The following is a 20,919-nucleotide window of genomic DNA, read 5'->3' on the forward strand; positions in this document are numbered from 1 at the left end:
TAGACCCACCCCCTACCCCACCCGCCTCTTCAGAGCCATCCAATCAGCAAAGGCGCCTGTCTGAGCGATTGCTGCCGGGAAGTGTGGTCTCCCAGGCAGCCTGTCACTCGACCCAGCGTTAATTTTTTTTTTTCATATTTCGTCTACTCCATGACAAAGCTGCCATTCAGCCTCTGAGGACCCGGATGTAAACCCTACAAGTGCCTGACACACTGTAAAACATGTAAATTCCGCTTCTACAGAAGGAATGCTAACGATAACCTTTCTGGAGGCTAGGTAGTACACGTCTGTAACTGCACTCCAGATAATGAAGCAGGAGAACTGACAGGAGTTTAAAGCCATTTTAGACAACTTCATTCTTGTCTCTCCTCTCTCTCTCCTGTTGTCCTAGGGCAAGACATTAATTTCTGTTTTACAAACACACAGAGCTAACAATTGTAAACTGGAAATTTCTACCATGAATGATGCAAGATGCCAAGAATTCAGAATATACTGGGTTTACTGGCCACTACCAGTGATCTTAAAGTACTTTAATATTTAGAACTAGGGCTCCATGTGGCCCAGGCTTGAACTCACTATGAAACTAATGATGAACTTGAGCTGTCTATCCTCTTGTCTCTATTTCCCAAGTGCTGGGACTATATGCTTGCACCACCATGTCTGGTCTAATCAAGTTTTTTTTTTTTTTTTTTTTTTTTATCGATTTTATTTTTGAGGTGTGGAGTCTGGAAAGATGGCACACTGGTTAAGAGACTGGGATGCTCTTCTAGAGCTGGGTTTGGTTCTATTCTTCAAGGGCACCTACAAGATGCACATTTTCACACATAGATACACATAACTCACTATCTTTTTAAAAAAAAGATTTAATTTTTGGTGTGATTTATATGTGTTTTTTTCTTTGCTTGCACATATTTTTATGCACTTAAAAATTTTTATTGTGTATAGTGTTCTGCCCAGAAAAAGGCACCAGATCTCATTATAGATGACTGTGAGCTACCATGTGGTTACTGGGAATTGAACTCATAACCTCTTGAAGAGTAGCCATTGTTCTTAACTTCTGAGACATCTCTCCAGCACCCTCTATGTACCACTTTTGTGCCAGGTACTTATAGAGGCCAGAAAACTGTATAAGTTCCATTGGATCTGGAGTTATAGGTGGTTATGAGCTGCCTGAAGTGGATGCTCTGGAAGAGCAGCAAGTGCAAGTGCTTTTAACCATGGGAGGAGGAAGGAGACCTCCCTCAGTAAATTCTTTAAAGCATCCCCCAAATGTTTACTGGACCCATGAAAATTAAAAAAAATTTTTTTGAGACAGTGTCTCACTATGTACATAGCTCTGGAACTCCTAGGATCCATTGGCCTCGACTTCCTGAGTACTTGCTGGGATTAAAGGTGTAAACCACCACTCCTGACTGCCAATTCACTTTAAAAACTAAAAGCTCTCCTACCCCCAGATGAAGTTCATCCAGAGATAAATGCCATCCTCTCAGTTATCGTCTGTCGGGTTTCATGTCCTGTGGAGTTGAAGAACTATATCCCCCAAGCTATCTGGTAGCTGAAGTACCAATGACAATGGAGGTTGCTTTTTTTTTTTTTTTTTTAAATTTCATGTCCATAGGCTTTTCCTGTATGAGAGTGTTGGATCCTTTGGAACTGGAGTTACAATTGTGAGCTGCATGTGGATGCTGGGAATTGAACTCAGGGTTCTCCAAGAGCAGTCAATGTTCTTAACCACTGAGCCATCTCTCTAGTCCGACGGTTCTTTGTTTTAAATTAAGCAACACAAATAAGAAAATGTTTTGTTGGACAGTTTTTAAAATTTATTTTATGTCCATTAGTGTTTTGCTTGCATGTCTGTCTGTGTAAGGGTGTCAGATCCCCTGGAAATGGAGTTACACAGAGTTGCTGTTATTCCTTTGGTCCCCGCCTTGTGAACTGCCACGTGGGTGTTGAGAATTGAACCCTGGTCCTCTGGAAGAACAGTAAGTTTTCTTAACTACTGAGCCATCTCTCCAGTCCCCATCAACATAGTTTTAATAAAATAGAGTCCTTTATTTTTCATTTTTTAAAAAATTAAAAGTTGGGTCAGGGGAGCTGGAGAGATGGCTCAGAGGTTAAAAGTGCTTGCTGCTCTGAGGATCCAAATTTGGTTTCAAGCACTCACATCAGGCAGCTCACAAGCCTGTAACATCAACTCCAGAGACCCCCACATCCTCTCTTCTGTTCTCTAAATGCACCCCCAGAGGCAAATAGACATAGTAATTCTAATCAGAAACAAAAATAAAAACTTGGACAAGTGAGATAGTTCATTGGGTTAAAGTGCACTTGTCACCAAGACATCCTGAGTGCTGGGATTAAAGGCCTGTCTAAGGGTTTTTGTTATTTATTTGAGACAGTGTTTCTCTGTGTAACAGATCTGATTTTCCTAGAATTTACTCTGTAGACCAGGCTGGCCTTGAACTCGGAGATCCAACTGCCTCTGCCTGGGATTAAAGGTGTGCGACACCAACACCTATCAAGGTGAGTTTTTAACCACAAGACCTACATAGTCTAAGAAAGAGGTAGGATTACTACAAGTTGTCCCGTCTATATGCCCACATACATATACACTGGTTTAACTTCAGCACCCCCTGAAATACACACAAAATAAATGTTTAATGTATATGTGTACGTCATCTACATGTACAACTTCATGCCAGCAGAGGATATTAGATTCTAGTATAGATGGCTGTGAGCCACCATGTGGTTTCTGGGAACTGAACTCAGGACCTCCAGAAGAGCAACCAGTGCTCTTAACTGTGACCCACCTCTCCAGCCCCCAAAATTAATGTTTAAAAAAGTGAAAGTTGCCAGGGAATTTGATTGCCTGTCATCTCAGTTCCCAGAGAGAAGTATCAGGAGTCCAAGGTTGTCCTTAATTAACCTGGGGGTACATTAAGACTCTCAAAGCAAAAACTTCTTTTATTTTCTAGAGCATTAGTTCCAAAATTGGGACAAAAGTCTTGTTTTCATTTTTTGTCAGATAATGGAAGTTTTTTTTTTTTTTTTGACTCATGAAAATCATTTCACTGGGGTGGAAGGATCTTTTGAAACAGGGTTTTTCTTTGTAATTCAGGCTGGCCTCAAATTCTTCATAATCCTATCTCTGACTCCCTGCTGGAGGGTTGGGATTTATACTGGTATAACCAGGATTCTGGAGCTCAGTTGTGAAGAGCATTTGCTTTTTAGTTCCTACACCCACATGGTGACTCACAACCACCTGTAGCACTTTCTTCGGGCATCCTTGGACACCAACATGATAAACATACACACGGGTGGGCACTTCCATATAAACATAAAGATAACTCTTTAGGACTGGGTATGATGATGGTGGCACATGGTTTTAATCCCAGCACTTAGGAGGTAAAGACAGAAGGATCTTCTATAAGTTTGAGGCTAGCTTAGTCTACAAAGCAAGTTCTCAGTCAGAGCTACCTAGTTTCAAAAAACAACAAACAATATAAAAAATACAGATTTCTGTAAAAACTCTTGTATATACCCCTAAAACAAAAAAATTAAAAAAGAATAAACCTCAAAAACTAAATTAACTAATCAGAGGTGGGTTTTGATGAGCTAGAGAGAGAAAATGACAGAATAACCCAACAAGTATTTTCTGTGGTTATAACAATTATTCTAAGTCCTGTTTTGACACTGATAAAAGGCCTCAGGAAGTTTCCTATAAGACATCACTTTTTACATCCATTCAATACTTTCATCAGTATTCAAGGTGGTTTTTCCTTTTTGTGGAAAGACTGTTTCAATTCAACTACATTATCAAATATAATTAAAGAAATAATAAGAAAAAAATTGGACCAGGTGATATTGCATCTTTTTAATTCTAGCACTTGGGATGTTAGAAAAGCTTGAGTGTTCAGCATTTAAATACATTCTAGCACTGTGCTTTAACACATTAAAGGCAGGTTTTAAAAACAAACAAGCAGGGTGGTGGTGGCACACGCCTTTAATCCCAGCACTCAGGAGACAGAGGCAGGTCGATCTCTGTTACCTCCTGCCTTATATTCCTCTCTGTTGAGCCATATCCCTTCCTGTCTCCACCTCCCTAGTGCTAGCCACTGCTTGGCTGTGTTCCTCTTTTAGACTGATTCAATCTTAAGTAGCCCAGAGTGGTCTTGAAGTCAAAGAGGTTCTTCTGCCTCTGCTTTCTGAGTGCTGGGATTAGAAGTGTGTGCTACCACTGCCGGGCTGCTATGGCTAACTAGGGGCTTAGCTCTGCAGTCTGATCTTCAGGCAAGCTTTATTTGTTAGAGCACTAACAAAATATGACCACATTATATAGATATGCTAGGTCATAAGGGTAGATTATTGAATCTACTCTGAAAAGAAAAAGGGGGATATATAAATAAGATAAATTGGCTTAGCTCTGTATTCTATCTTCAAGCAAGCTTTATTGGTTAGATCACAAACAAAATATGAGAGAAAGAGAGAAAAAAAAAGAAAAGGCTCTTCTCACTGATTAGATAAGGAACATAAATCTAAAAGTCTGACAGCATTCACATTAGCTATGTTCATTCTCTTACTCAGATAGCAGGCAGTGTTCCCCGGCTCACCGCAGCATTAGCTGACCATTTCATAAACTCAGACGTGCCCACATGGAGTCATTTCCTACTTCTTACCATTAGCTCTACTCTTTATCCATTGTAGAAAGAAAAAAAAAATGAACAGAACTCATTCACATTGAAAAAAAGTTTATTTAAAAAAGTTCTAGCAGCAAGAACAGTAACAAAACAAAAGGAGAGATGGACAAACAAAACAAGAAAGAGGTGGTGTCCTTGTGGGGTGTCTCCACTCTTAATCGAGTTCTTTATATCGAGCAAACATAACTCTTCGAACAGCATCTCGGTAAGTTTCATTGGACTGTCTCTTGCTGGTTCTTCCTGGGGCGCCACCACCAGGTCCCCTCATCCTGACTTCAGTCTGAAGAACAAAGAGTCAAGTGAGATCTTTGGATAAGGAGGAACACAATGCCATGACTTCAAATAAAGGCTTCAATATCAGACAAGTTTTAAGAGGAATAAAATGAGTCAGTCTTTAAAGGTTGGCAATCTCAGAGACCCAAACCTACCCAAATGGGCAATATTTCCTATGATTACTTTTTCAGGGGCTCTTCCTGAAAAATAAGGAGCTATGTCCTTCAAGGGAACTAAGACTAAGTTCTAACTTCATGATCCCTCTATCTTAGCTATCAAAGACCTCTGCTGACAATCCCTCTCATAGACAGGGGTCTCTAATCTTTGATTACTGGCTTCCTAGCTCTTTTTAGTTCCTGTGTACTCCTAAGGACCCAAGCCTTTTTCTTTTGCTTTTTTTTTTTTTTAAAGTGTCTGTACTGAGGATTGAACCTAGAGCCTCAGGCTTTAGAAATGAGTGCTCTACTCCTATGCCACAGCCACAGCCCTCCTTGTTCTTTAATCAAATGATACTTTAGTTTCAAGATGCCTGGCGCCCATACTGTCCTCATTGCATATTCTTTATATAAGAGTATGATAAACTCTATTCTAACTTCTCTGGCTACCTTTTCACTGTCAGGGAAATCACCAAGCACTCAACACAACAAATTGTAACACAGGATCGAGGGGAAGGGATAGTGAATTGGAAGGGTACATGCCACTAAACCTGACAACCTGTGTTTGATCGTTTGATCCCCACATGGTAGAAGGAGGACTGATTTCTAGAAATTTTGACCTCTATTTTGTGCATATGTTTTATGGCCAGATAGTAGAAGTTAAGTATATTCTATGTTCATATAACTCCCAGGAATAAAGAATTCATCTCACCTCCTCTGATGAACCCAATCCAGGATGGCTATATCCCAGGCCTGTCCCTTTCCTCCAGCTAGTGGCCTGCTGGTTACAGCCTCCTTTGCTATTAGTGTCAGTATCTTCTTTATCAACAGGGTTACGATCACTATAAGAGAAACAGATAGGTTACAATCACTATAAGAGAAACAGACTTCTATCAAAATTTTCAAGGTGACCTGCTGACCTCTTGGTTGAGATCTGTTTCCTATAAAGTATGTTAAGCAAAACTTGATACCCATGTAACTAGGCTTGTCCTAAGGGTACAGAGGAGGCCTTGATCATGGGAAAGAACATAGAAACTTTAGAGGACTGAGGAGAACAGTCATGTATGTGGCAACAGTGGATATGTACTCCAGAAATACAACGGAGAGAACACAAACAGGAACAGATATCTCCAAAACTGAAAGGCACTTAGGAAGATGACACATCCCAACTGGATCTGGACAAATGAGGGGCTTATGAACTAGACAATCTGCAGCAGGCAAACAAGATGATTTGTTTAGTAGAGGAGTGGTAGGAACTATTAAAGGTAAGGTTTGAGGCTTGATTATAAGAAACAAAAACATGCCTTAAACATTATATCACATTGATACTTTAGGCAAAGAAACCTTGTAGATCAAGTCTCTCAGTAGGCAACACACGTATTCAGAAATAGTGTTGTTTTGTTTCTTTGCTATCCTGGGAATCAAACCAAGGGTCTCAGATGTTAGGGAAGCCCTCTATATTCTCATCTCACAAAAAGGACAGATCTCTCTTCTATTTTTTAAATTATTTACTAGGATTAGGAGGGTTGTCTCAGTGGTTAAGAACACTGGTTACAGGGCTGGAGAGATGCTCAGAGGTTAAGAGCACTGGCTGCTCTTCCGGAGGTCCTGAGTTCAATTCCCAGCAACCACATGGTGGCTCATAACCATCTGTACTGAGATCTGGTGCCCTCCTCTGGCGTGCGGGCATACATCGAGGCAGAATGTCGTATACATAATAAATAAATAAATCTTTAAAAAAAAAAAAAAAAGAACACTGGTTACTTTTTCATAGGACCTGGATTTGATTTTCAGTACCCACACAGTAGCTCCCAACTGGCTGTAAAGTCTAGTTTGAGGTAATTTGATATATTCTTTTGGCCTGCACTGACACCTTATGTATGTGATACACAAACATACAGAAAGACAAAATATCCACATGCATAAAATAGCTTTAAAAAGGTTGTATACTTGCTTTTTATGGTGCAATAGATTGAATCTAGGACTCAGGTATGTTAGGCAAGTACTCTGTTGCTGCTCTATCTGACACAAAAAAGGTCAAATTTCTGTACATAAATAAGATACTTTTGGTAACAGAAAATGGACTGAAAAATAGGAGAAAGAATGACGCCCTTTTAGAGATGCCTACAACTAATAGGGTACCTCTTCTCTGGACATCTCTCTTTCTCTTTAACACTTGTGCTTAAAAAGAAAATCTATTTTATCTGGGTGTGAATGTGCATGTCTTTAATCCCAGCACATGGAAGTCAGAAGCAGTGGGATCTCTCTGAGTTTGGGGCTAGCCTGGTCTACAGAGCAAGCACCAGAAGAGCCATAGCAACAAAGAGAAACCCTGTCTTGAAAAATGAAAATCAAAACAAAAATCATTTTAAAATATCTTTAATAAGCACAGAAGAGATACTTAGCAATTAAAAGCACTTGCTGCTCTTGTAGAAGACCCAGGTTCAGTTCCTAGCACCCAAAAGTGGTTCAGAGATGTTTTAACTCTAGTTTCAGGTAATTAAACACCCTCTTTGGACACCTGCATGCATGTGGTACACATACATACAACTTACATATATACACACAAGCACATAAAATAAACACATAATCTTAAATTTTTATGCTTATCTGTATAAATGTTTCAGCTGTGTGTGTGTATAAAATATTTATGTACTACATCTGTGTCTAGTGCCCTCACCGTGGGTCCAAAAGACCAGAGTCGCTGAACTGGGGTTATATACAGTTGTAAGCCAACCTGTGGGTGCTGGCAACTGAATCTTAGTCCTCTTTAAGAGCAATCAGTATTCATAACCACTAAGACATTTTTCCAACCCTCAAATACATAAATTCTTTTAAAAGTATATTTAATAAACTTCCATTCTATTAAAAAAAAAGCAGAAGGAATGAAGACTGTAAGTAAAGAGTCCAGTTTAGCTGGTCATGGTGGCATACACCTTTAAATACCAGCACTCTAGATAAAAGTGTGAAGATCTCTTGAGGCCTGCCTGTTCTACATAATGAGTTCCAGTAAAGCCAGGGCTAAGTATAGAGACACTGTTTCAATACCTCTCTCCCCCCAAAGAGAGCCAAGTTTAGAGGTGAGTCAGAGTAAGGGGACAAGACTTAGGAATTTAATCAGTAATTGACACAGCTATAGCATAAAGAAGAAAGACTGAAGCCAGGTGGTGGTAGTGCATAACTTTAATTCCAGGACTTAGGAGGCAGAAGTAGGCAGATCTCTGTGAGTTCTATACCAGCCTGGTCTACAGAGGCAATTCCATGACAGCCAGGGCTACAGAAAGAAATCCTGTCTTTAGATAAAAAAAGAAGACTGAGTGAGCCAAAAGGGTTAGGCATATTAAAATGGGGTAGAAGGTGGAGTATCAGACAAGCACAAAAAGAAATGTCCAAGATGTAACTGGAAATAAGAGTTTTGCTTGGTTTGTTTTCTGAGATGAGGCCTTACTATGTAGACAAGGCTGGCCTGGAATTTACTATGTAGACCAGGCTGGGTTTTTTTTTTTTGTTTTGTTTTGTTTTTGTCGAGACAGGGTTTCTCTGTAGCTTTGGAGCCTGTCCTGGAACTAGCTCTTGTAGACCAGGCTGGCCTTGAACTCACAAAGATCCGCCTGCCTCTGCCTCCAGAGTGAGTGCTGAAATTAAAGGCGTGCGCTACCACCGCCCGGCCTAGGCTGGTCTTATATTCAAAGATCTGCTTGCTTCTGTCTCCAGAGTGCCGGCATTAAAGGTGAGCATAACCAAAGAAGAGATATTTGAGCTCTGAAAACAGAAGTTGGTTTACTGGGTTGGCTGAGGGAGGTCATGGGTAACTTAGAGAATAAGAGAGAGAAAGCAGAGAAGTCAGAATAAAGAGTAAAAAGGGAAGAAAATATCTGGTCTATTTCTGAAAAGGGAAAGCTGGGCATGGTAACATATAACTTTTTTTTTTCAAACATTTATTTATTATGTATAAAATGTTCTGGCTGCATGTGTGCCTGCATGCCAGAAGGGGGCACCAGAACTCATTTATATAGATGCTTGTGAGCCACCATGTAGTTGTGGGAAACTGAACTCAGGACCTCTGGAAGAGCAGCCAGTGCTTTTAACTGCTGAGCCATCTCTTCAGCCCCTGAATAAGTACTCTTATTAATGACAACAAAACAAAATAAATATTTCTGGAACAGGAAAGAGGACTAGGAAGAAAACTGAGGAGAAGGTAGTGTGGAAAGTGCTGCAGATGGAGAATAATCTTCGGCACTCAGAATTATCTCAATAGCTGGCTTAGGATAGGGTGTCCTTCCTTCTTTATTGTTAACGTCTTAGACACAGACCATTTTATAAATAGCCCATTATATTTTAAATAGCAGAAAATAATACAACGAGATATGACATTGAATAAGTTCTTAAAATTATTAATTAACTTATTTATTATGTATACAGTGCTCTGCATGTATGCCTGCAGGGCAGAAGAGGGCACCAGATCTCATTGCAGATGGTTGTGAGCCACCATGTGGTTGCTGGGAACTGAACTCAGGACATCTGGAAGAGGAACCAGCACTCTTAAACACTGAGCCATCTCTCCAGCCTCTGAATAAATACTTATTATCAATGATAAAACAAAACAAAACAAAATGGAAAAATCAGGAGTTCCTTATGAAGATACTATATATACAATTATTGAGCTATGACTACAAAATAAGATGAAACACCATTCTTAGACCATGGCGGGTCTCTTCTGAGACTCACTCTGTCAATAATCTCCCTTTCTTTATAAGCCCAACACTCCCTGTCCCACTCACCCTGCTCTTTTAAGACTCAACAACAACAAAACCTGTTCAAAGCTCTATAAATAAAAATGACTACTTTTTGGGGCTGGAGAGATGGCTCAGCAGTTAAGAGCACTTGCTGTTCTTCCAGAGGACTGGGGTTCAATTCCCAGCATCCAGATGGCAGCTCACAACTGTCTGTTGCTCCAGATCCAGGAGATCTGACACCTTCATGGAGATCTGACACGTTCATACCAATGCACATAAAATAAATTAAAAAAAAAATCAAAATGACTACTTTTAGCTAGGCACAGTGGTGTACAACTTTAATCCCAGCAGTTGGTATGCAGAAGCAGGAGGATTGCTAAGTTTGAGGCCAGCCTGGTCTGCAGAATAAGTTCCAGGACAGCCATGCTATAATGAAACCCTGCCTTGAAAAATAAAAATCAAACAAACAAACAAACAAACAAACAAACAAACAAAGTTCCTTAACTTCTGCTCATGAACCTTTTTGTCCCTTTTCTCCTCCTTTCCTTTCAAGGCCTCAGATCCCTCTTGTATAAACACCCAACAGAAACCTAAGAATTTTCAAAGCCACTGATCACAAAGCCTGGTAGATTTAATATTTTTCTCTGATCTAGTCACAGTCTGTCTATGGCAATATTCTCACATTAAAATCACAAAATAAAAATCATCATACTCTTCCTTCAAGTTTATCTTCTATGTGTTTAATAATTCCTAAAATAGAATATGTCAATTTAAATGATTTCTTGCTACCTTAAAAAAAAAAGTGTTGTGGGGCTGGAGAGATGGCTCAGTGGTTAAGAGCATTGCCTGCTCTTCCAAAGGTCCTGAGCTCAATTCCCGGCAACCACACGGTGGCTCACCATCTGTAATGAGGTCTGGTGCCCTCTTCTGGCCTGCAGACATACACACAGACAGAATATTGTATACATAATAAATGAATGAATGAATATTTTTTTTAAAAAAAGTGTTGTAGTGAAAGCCGGGCGGTGGTGGCGCACGCCTTTAATCCCAGCACTCGGTGTGAGTTCGAGACCAGCCTGGTCTACAAGAGCCAGTTCCAGGACAGACTCCAAAGCTACAGAGAAACCCTGTCTCGAAAAACCAAAAAAAAAAAAAAAAAAAAAAAAAAAAAAAAAAAAAAAAAAAAAAAAAAAGTGTTGTAGTGAGCTGACCTCTAATCTGTTGGGTAGCCCTATTTCCTGCCACTCAGCAACATACTCTGTTTATTATCTGTTTAGTTCTGCCAAATCACATGTTAAATGCATCATGAGCGCCTAAAAAACAAGATCCTGGCTAGGTTGTGGTGGCGCACGCCTCTAATACCAGCACTTGGGAGGCAGAGACAGGTGGATCTCTGTGAGTTTGAGGCCAGCCTGGTCTATCAAGTGAGTTCCAGGACAGGCTACAAAGCTACATGTAGAGAAACCCTGTCTCGAAAAAACCAGAGGTTTCTCCAATTGAAACATTCCTCTGCTCCCCTCCTTACTGGCTTTCCTATGAGACATATCATGACTTAAGTCTTCTCTACTCTGTGTACAAAGGACCAGTGATAATATATGGTTTGTCCACTGAATATTTCTTGCACTTAGTACAGTGGCAACACATCAAGGATTATCAGCAGACTTGATGTAATTAAGGGATTTATAACTTGGGAACTATTTGTCTGAAAACAAGCAGAGGAAGTTAAGAGGTCATATATCTCTAGCAGTAGCCAACCAATTACTTTAGTATGTAATTGTGAGAATCGAGATCCCAGAGAAATAGTCTAAGAATTGAACATTATCAGGTTTATAATACAGTATTACTGATATACAGTTTCGAGGACAGTCACTTCAGCCTTGGTTTCAGTAGCAAAAGTACTTTAGTCAGCCAACCTTCCATAGGAACACATATATATTCAGTGTAAGGAAAAGAGGGACAAACAGCCATGGTGGATCTTATGGTCATCGAGTACAGACAAAACTGGCTTCTAATAACATCACATTTCTCTAAGAGAGAAAGTAGTAAAGCATTTGCAGAAGACAATTCTATCAATACGCCTCAAGGCTATAGCTGATTATCTGACGTACCTGTCAGCTTCTCTGGAGTATTTAATCCGTTTCCTTTCTGGAGAATCAAAAGATTGGAGCTTTTCCCTTCGATCATTTCCTCTTTCTTTAAACCTTCCCTGTAGCGAACAGAAGAGCAGACCTGAGGGTTCCACCTAAGAGAATGATTGGGAGTCTACCTATTCCTGACACTATTAGCGGGGTGGTTTTTAAGGTTAGGATATAGGATTTTGCTGTGCTCACAGGCTGAGATCATATCATCCTCTCACTTCAGCATCCCAAGTGCTACCTGTACATGGGATTTATTATTATTTTGCTTTTTTTTCTTCCTCAGACAGGGTCTCACCTTGCAGCTTTCTTTACTCTTGATCTCAATGAATTTCTCCTGCCTTAATCCCAAAGCAGTGGAACTACAGGGGAGAGCCAGTATATCAGGCTTTCTTTTCTTTATAAGTAATTTTTTAAAATAAATTTTAAAAATCTGAAAGCTGGCAGAATGCCTTTAATCCCAGCACTCAGGAGGCAGAAACAGCCAGATCTCTTTGAGTTTGAGGTCAGCCTGGACTACAAGGAGAGTTCCAGTACTGCCAGGGTTGTTACACAGAGAAGCCCTTTCTTTACAAGCAAATAAACAACAACAAAATAGGGAATGAGAGTGCTATTTATCTGACATACCTGGAGAACCTAACATAACCTTAAAAAAAAAAAAAAAAAAAACAAAACTTCACTAAATTATAATTTATAAGCAATAAAACTTGTTCTTTTCTGTTGTTGTTGTTTGTTTTTCGAGACAGGGTTTCTCTGTGGCTTTGGAGCCTGTCCTGGAACTAGCTCTTGTAGACCAGACTGGCCTCAAACTCACAGAGATCCACCTGCCTTTGCCTCCCGAGTCTGGGATTAAAGGCATGAGCCACCACCGCTCAGCAAAACTCATTCTTAATAAAGAACGAAAGTTTTGACAAATGTATATATCATATTTTGGGACCTCTTTTTTTCAGTCTTTTTGTAAGGAGGGATCAGTACAATAAACAAAGTATATACCATGGGGCAAAGAAATTTTGAGCACAGTGAATAACTGTTCATCAAAGTTTACCTCCCGTTCTCTCCTCTCCAGATAGGCTAGCTCTTGTTCAGACTGTTTTATCTTCCGGTGGATTTCCAGGTTTTGCTGAGAAAAGAGGAAATTTTATGAGTATATGTCTAGGAAAAACAACAAAACAGTTCTAGAAATGCTTCTAGGCCTTTCCCAGAAGGTGCTTAGAACTGTAGCTATTTTGTTTTGACCCTTAAATGACTAAGACACCCTCCAACAAACAATCCCTAACTGATTCTACCTTGTTCCATCAATAAGAAAACTATATTCTAACTGACACACAGATTATAGGTAAAGCACATAAAAGAATTTCTATTTTTCTCCAAAATGAAGATAAAAATCTGGTCTATCTTTATTTATTTACTTAATATATGTGTATGAATCCTCTGGGACTGGAGTTACAGATGTTTGTGATCTTCCACATGGGTGCTGCTAATTAAATCTAGGAATTCTGCAAGAGCAGTCAGTACTCTTAACCACTCTGGTGGTTTGAATAGGGATGGTTTCATGGGCTCATATATTTAAACATGTGGTCATTAGGGTAAAGTGCTACTTGACAGGGAATAGGAGGTGTGGCCTTGGAGTAGGTGTAGCCTTGGAGTAGGTGCAGCCTTGTTGGAGGAAGTGTGTCACTGGGGGTGGGCTTTGGGGTTTCAAATGCTCAAGTCAGGCCCAACATCTTGCTCTCTTCCTGGTGTCTACTGATTTGGACGTAGAATTCTTATCTACTTCACTTGTACCATGTTTGCCTGTGTGCTGCCATGCTGATAACGGAGTAACCCCCTGAAACTGTAAGGCAGCCCCAATTAAATGTTTTCCTTTATAAGAGTTGCCATAATCATGGTGTCTCTTCACAAGCAATAGAACACTGACTAAGACAATCATGAAAGCATCTCTACAACCCATGGCTTATCGTTTATTTAAGATAAAAATAATGGGAGAGAGGGTCTGAACAAACCAGAAAAGAATCACATGTCCCACACTCTGCCTACTACTTTCCCATCCATCATTCCCAATCACTAGATACTTTTCCATAGATCCAGGGAAATATAAAAAGAGCACCAAGCTCTGAAAGAACAAAAACTCTTCTGAGAGTACCACATTCGTCGAGTATGGCTTACTACACAAGTCCTCAGGCATGTATATGAAACACTGTGAGTTCAAAATAGTTCTTATATGGAGAAGCAATTCTTTGCTCTTGACAACGCCAATGAAAAGAAAAGGGCTACAGTATATGCTCTTAACGCCAGTTCAGTTTAGATTACCAAATCTCTGGCTCCTCCTTCCAACAACTACTTTTTAATCTCTTCTTCCATTTTTTTTTTTTTTTTTTTTGTAGGAGCTGAAATTCAAATGTGTCAGTTTGATGATTTAGTATTCTAGCAGGTCACAGATAATTAGGAAGTAGTTTATTCCAAGGATCATTAGGAGGAATTTCTCAGAATCCTAGAAGCTTTGCAAAGTCTCCAGGGTATTAGTTGGGACAAGCAATAAATACATTTAGTATCAAAAGTAGGGCTTCTCAGATTTTGTTTAACAAAGACTTTTGGTTCTGTACTGAGAGAAGTTTAATCTAGTTCCCTTGCATCTTATCTTGCAACATCTGCTAAGAAGGAGTATGAAAGAGATTACTCTCAGAACATGAGTCCATCTAAAGGTTTTATTTCTTTATAATTTGGCTCCTTGTAAGACTAAGGGAAGAATCAGTATATGTCATGTTAATGTCCACCAAACAACTAGTGTATTGCAACTTAAGGCAATAATCACTACATGGAGATAGAAGCCTGATTCACCTATGATGAAAACAATACATTATCATATTAGATATGACATCTGTATAGAACCAGGTGAAGCTAACAAGTATCAAAGAAAAGAAGGAGCTTATCTGAGTCACAACTATTAGTTAATGGGAAATTCTTTTTCTTCTTGCATAGCTTGTGTATTTGGTTCCATAGTCATTATGAGTCATTGAGTCTAAGAAGGGTTTAAGCAAAGTTATTCAAAGTTATTCATACGAGCCATTGAGTCTGAGGAGGGATTAGGCAAAGTTATTCATTCATTTATTTTGGTTTTTTGAGATGGGGTTTCTCTAGCCGGAGTTTCTCTGTGTAGCTTTGGCTGTCCTGGAATTCACTCTTTAGACCAGGTTGGCCTTAAACTCACAGAGATCCATCTGGTTCTGCCTCATAAGTACTGGGATTAAGGCACGGACCACCAGTCCATCTTATTTTTTTTAATTAATTAATTATATGTATGAATATTTTGCCTGTGTGTATGTGTGTGTACCATGTACATGCAGTGTCCAAGGGGTCCAGAAAAGGGTGGAGACCAGAAGAGGGCATATAGAACTGCACTTAGTCTTGTGAGATCACCATATAGGTATTGGCAACTGAACTCAGGTCCTCTGGAAGAGCAGCAAGTGCTCTTAAGTGCTGTACTATCTATCCAGCTCCAGGCAAAACCTTTGAACTCACAGCAATTCATGAATTTAAAAAAAGATGAATGAATCAGCAAAATGGCTCAGTGGGTAAAGGTGCTTGTTATGCAAGCCTGGGTGACCTGATTCTCCTGGAAGGAAAGAGTTGACTTAACCACATAGTCCTCTGACTTCCACATATGTACCTTGGAACACTGTGGCCACACACTTATCATGTAAAGGAGGTTTAAGCATCTCCATTTCCAGCAATGGTAAGAGACAAAATTTGAAAAGGTCATGGACTCTTCCTGAAATACCTTGTGTAGGTCTGACAGCTGTTGGTGTTTGATAAGAACTTCTTTATTGGGAAACTGCCTTCTGCAGAGCAGACAGGCCAGTTTATTCCAGTCAGTGAGTTTGTCTTCTTCATTCTCTTTCTTGGTCAGCTCCTCCCGTTGCTGAGGCTGTGCTGTGCGAAGCTGCACAGGAGGGGCCTGGTCCTCTTCCTCTTCTTCCTCATAGTCACTGTCTCCTCCATATTCACCCAGTAGACCAATCAATGGGTTTACCACCTTAGGCTGGAAGAAAACGTCAGAGCTTATAAAAATATTTAATCTACATTTGGGAATATTCTGTTAAGGCCATCTCCTTTCTTTGTTCTAACTGATTTGGTTTGGAAAACGTCCACTACCTATGCTATTCATCTCCCAAACAGAAGTGGCACAGCTGAGTTTGACTTTGTAAAGACCAGGATAACATGATAGAAAAGAACTGACAAAACAGTAACTTAAAAAGGAAATAGGAAGAGCAGTGAGATGGCTCATCGGGGAACTATGCTTGCTATCTAGTAAGCCTGAGTTTAATCCCTGAAACCCACATAAAGGTAGAAGGAGAAAACCAATGCCATAGCATTGTCCTTTAACTTTGTGCATATGTATGCACACACACAAAATAATTAAAAAAGGAAAAAAGAAAAAAGGAGGAGCCAATACCCAGTGTGATGAGAAACCCACAAGGTAAAGAAAAAGAAGTCAGACAACAGTCTCTGATTAGTTACACCCCTGATAGCAGGTAGCAACTTTTCTACTATGTACACTTAAGAGGAATCCTTACTTGGGATAGAGTCAAAGAACTAAAACAAGAAAGAGGCAGGAGCCTTTGGGGGTTCCTTTCCCTCCCAGACCAGCCCATGATATCAGAATCAGCCTTACTGGAGGGGGACTCTCTTCTTTCTTCACTGTAGGAGGCAGGGGCTTCTTAAAAACATCTTCTGGGGGGGACTTCCCCTCACTGGTACTTTCTTGAAACTGACCAACAACAAATGTAATTTTTATATGATCACTAACAAAAACCGGGTTAATAAGTTAATTTTGTTAAAATCAGCCTGGCTTTCCAAATATTCAAACATCTGCAACATTCTGAAATTTTGAAATGCAGAATCTTTAAAAGTGAGTCAGGAGGTGTTGGTAAACACTTTTAACCCCAGTACTTGGGAGGAAGAGACAATGGGATCTCTGTGAGTTTGAGGCCAGCCTGGTCTACAGAGTGAGTTCCAGGACAGCCAAGAGTTACACAGAGAAACCCTGTCTTGAAAAACAACAAAACAAACAAAAGTGTAATATTTAGGCCAGGAACAGTAAACCACTTACCCAAGCGTTTGAAAGGACCCGAGTAAAACCCTCAGTACCAACAAATAAACACCCCAAAACACATTAGTGTAATTGTGTGTCTACAACAAGTTAGGCACCAGATGAGGTCTTAATATATAGCCTTCCCTTATAAGCCTTCTAGATTCTATTTGGTATTACTTCCATCAAAAGGATCAAGAATATGTTAGAAACAGAACATGAACATAAAGGTAGCATGATTCTAAATTTTAAGTTCTTAGAGGCACAAAAAATGGCAAAGGTAAGTCTCTTTTCTTTTTTTCTGTATTTAGACAAACAAATGGAAATACCAGGAAGGGGAAAGGAAGTTACAAATTGAACCTCAAACAAATTCATTCATTTTCATTAATACATAACTGATATGAAGAGATCCATGACTTTAATCCCAGCATGTGGGAGGCAGAAGCAGGTAGATCTCTGTGAGTTTGAGACCAGACTGGTCTATAGAGAGTTCCAGGACGGCCAGAGCTACACAGAGAACCCTGCCTGTCTCACAAACCAAACAAAAAAGTGAAACATCACAGTAAAGATTAGAAAAAAACAGTAGCCGGGCGGTGGTGGCGCACGCCTTTAATCCCAGCACTCGGGAGGCAGAGGCAGGCGGATCTCTGAGTTCAAGGCCAGCCTGGTCTACAAGAGCTAGTTCCAGGACAGGCTCTAGAAACTACAGGGAAACCCTGTCTCGAAAAACCAAAAAAAAAAAAAAAAAAAAACAGTAAAGAGGGACAGAAGAAAAGAAAGGTATGGCTTTAATGTTAATTTTTACTGTATCACATCACTCTAACAAGATAGTATAAATATGAAAATTACTTATGGAAAAACAGAATGTGAATACAAAAAATAGAAAATGGAAGGCTGGCAAGATGGCTCAGTGAGTAAAAGGCACTTGCTGCCAAGAATGGTGACCTGAGTACAATTCCTGAGAGCCTGGCAGGAGAGAGCTGACTCCTATGACTTAATAACAGGTATCTGCCCCACCTCAAATTAAAAAACAAACAAACAACAAAAACAAAAACCACAACCAAAACTATCCTTGTTACAATTTAAGTAAAGTGTACACACAGAACCACACACTAAAAGGACAATAAGCTGGCAAGTTAGTTCAGCTAGTGACCTAAAGTCAATCCCCAGAGTTGACAGAGCCAATATAAAGCTGGAAAGAGGACACTAACTACAAAGCTGACCTTTGACCACCACATAGTGTGTGCTATGAATGTACATCCATGGTTGTGTGACTCTCCATAAGTAAAATATAAACAAAAATAAATAAGCATAAACAAAAATATAATTGGGCTGGGCAGTGGTGGCGCACACTTTAATCCCAGCACTTGGGAGGCAGAGGCAGGCAGATCTGAGTTCGAGGCCAGCCTGGTTTACAAGAGCTAGTTCCAGAACAGGCTCCAAAGCTATAGAGAAACCCTATCTTGGAAAACAAAAAACAAAATTAAAAACAAAAACAAAACAAAACAAAAATATATAATTGAGCTGGGAGTGGTGGCATACACTTTTAATCTTAGTATTCAGGAGGCAGGAACAGGTGAATCTATGACTATTGTTTGGACGAAGGCCTCACTCCAGTCCTTCGCATCCATATATCCAAAGAGTCTGGAATGTTTAGAGGGAAGCCACACCTCAACCACCCCTGAGAAAGTCTGTCAATTGATGACCCTTCCCCAGAGATGCTTGAGACCATTCCCACAGGGTATTTAAACTGCCCCAGAGAACAAACACGGGGTTTTCCGGTTTATCTTCCCTGTCTTCTCTCTTGGGGTCTGGAAAGCCATCTGGGAGTGTTTGTATTCATTAAACCTGGGCTTTTTCTAATTCGGTTTCATTTGGTCTGATCTGGATTATTGTGTTGGTACAGAGGTTTATGGGGTACAGAAACTTTACAAGTATGAAGCCAGCTTAGTCTAGGCTAACCAGGGCTGTATAGTCAGACTGACACACTCCTCCCTCTCCCTCACTCCCTCTCTTCTCACCTATGTGTTTAAGTGTTTTGCCTCTGTGTGTGTGTGTGTGTGTGTGAGAGAGAGAGAGAGAGAGAGAGAGAGAGAGAGAGAGAGAGAGAGAGAGAGCGAGCGAGAGCGCGAGCACACTAGAGTACACAGCACCCTTGCAGGCCAGAAAAGGGTGCTGGAACCCCAGAATTGGAGCTACAGATAGCTGACTTGTGTATGTTAGGATTTGAACTGAGGTCTTAGCTATCTCTTCAGATGCTAGAGCAGTGTTTTCCAGCCTTTGGTCTAACAAATCTTTCACCTAAGACCATCTGAAAACACAGATAATTACATTACAATGCAAAATTACAGTTATGAAGTAGTAATGAAAATAATTTTATGGTTTGGGGTCACCACGACACGAGAAACTGTATTAAAGTGTCTCATTAGGAAGGTTGAGAACTACTTACTGCCCTAGAGTATTTTTTTAAAAATATTTTTCAGTGTATAGAGTATTTTGCCTATATGTATGTCTGTGTACCATATATATGCCTTGTACCCAAGAAGGTCAGAAGAGAGAATTCTATCTGCTGGAATTAAGAGTTACAGGCAGTTCATGTGGGTTTTGGGAATTGAACGTGGGTCCTCCAGAAGAGCAGTAGGTGCTCTTAATTGTTGTTCTATCTCTCCGGCTGTCTCCCCTTGTTATTTTGTTGTTTATAAAAGTGATTTCAGCTGGGTGGTGGTGGAGCATGCCTTTAATCCCAGCACTCTGGAGGAGGAGGCAGGCAAACCTGGTTTACAAGAGCTAGTTCCAGGACAGGCACCAAACCTACAGAGAAACCTTGTCTTGAAAAAAACAAAAAAAAATTGATTTCTCTTTTATGTACATATTTTATATTAATATGTCACTTATTAATACATTACACAACATTATTTATTTGCATTTATATGTTTTGTTGTTTTTCCAGACAGGGTTTTCCTGTGTAGTCTTGGCTGTCCTGGAACTAACTCTATACATGAACTCAGAAGAATGTTTGGATTCCCTAGAATTGACTGGAATTACAATCGTGACCCTCATGTGGGCACTGGGAAGCAAACCTGGATCTGCTGCAAAAACAAGTGCTATTAAGTACTGAGTGGTTTCTTCAGGACCCCCTAGAGAATTTTTTTAAAGGTTTATTTATTAGATATACAGTGTTCTGCCTGCATGCCAGAAAAGAACACCAGATTTCATTATAGATGGTTGTGAGCCATCATGTGGTTGCTGGGAATTGAACTCTGAGCCATCTTGCCAGCCCCCTAGAGTATTTTTAAAGCAACTATACACCTCTGTTCATAATGTCTCTAGTTTACACGTGATAAAAGAGAGCAGACTAAGAAATGGTCTGACCTTTGTCACTCCTCTGTCTTTCTTCTCTTTGCTATCTCTTTTAGACGTTTCTTTCTTGCTACTTGACTTTCCTTGACTGGTAGATTTTTTTTCCTTGATCTCTTCTTCCTCTGGTGATTCAGGGTCCTGGGGCACATAGACTTCTTGCTGTGATACAGTATGAAAAAAGTAAGTCTATAGAATGCTTGCTTTTCCAGAATTTAAGGTTTAAGGAACACAGTTCCCTTCAAGGGAACAGAAAAACCCGTAACAATCTAAGAAGCCATTTCAGAGGTGAGTATTTGTTTAGGCCACCAATTATACACTGTTCCCAGAGCAGCGCTGTTCTTACCTGTAATGCCACAGTGCATTGATTTTCTATATAAGCAACAGTTCAGATTCCATAAACCTTCCCACTTTTCAAGCAATGAGCATTCAGAGAATAAAATACTCAGAGTAACACATTATGGGTACTTTTCTCAAAAG

The 20,919-nt window shown here is 39.9% G+C and overlaps 1 protein-coding gene across 7 annotated transcripts in view; it reads right to left on the minus strand.

The window, feature by feature from the left end:
- Positions 1-4,728: 4,728 nt before the first annotated feature.
- Positions 4,729-20,919, minus strand: part of Rbm6 (RNA binding motif protein 6) — a 112,411-nt gene continuing 96,220 nt past the window's right edge. For all 7 annotated transcript variants that reach the window (XM_038324315.1, XM_038324316.1, XM_038324317.1 and 4 more), the window contains 7 exons: positions 20,455-20,601; positions 16,666-16,761; positions 15,772-16,032; positions 13,039-13,113; positions 11,967-12,064; positions 5,835-5,964; positions 4,729-4,974 (listed from right to left, as the gene is read on the minus strand). In XM_038324315.1, coding sequence (XP_038180243.1) covers positions 4,849-4,974; positions 5,835-5,964; positions 11,967-12,064; positions 13,039-13,113; positions 15,772-16,032; positions 16,666-16,761; positions 20,455-20,601 — 933 coding nt within the window. In that variant the 3' untranslated portion in view covers positions 4,729-4,848. The remainder of the gene's footprint in view (positions 4,975-5,834; positions 5,965-11,966; positions 12,065-13,038; positions 13,114-15,771; positions 16,033-16,665; positions 16,762-20,454; positions 20,602-20,919) is intronic.

Source organism: Arvicola amphibius, chromosome 3 (assembly GCF_903992535.2).
Source record: "Arvicola amphibius chromosome 3, mArvAmp1.2, whole genome shotgun sequence".
Taxonomy (NCBI): domain Eukaryota; kingdom Metazoa; phylum Chordata; class Mammalia; order Rodentia; family Cricetidae; genus Arvicola; species Arvicola amphibius.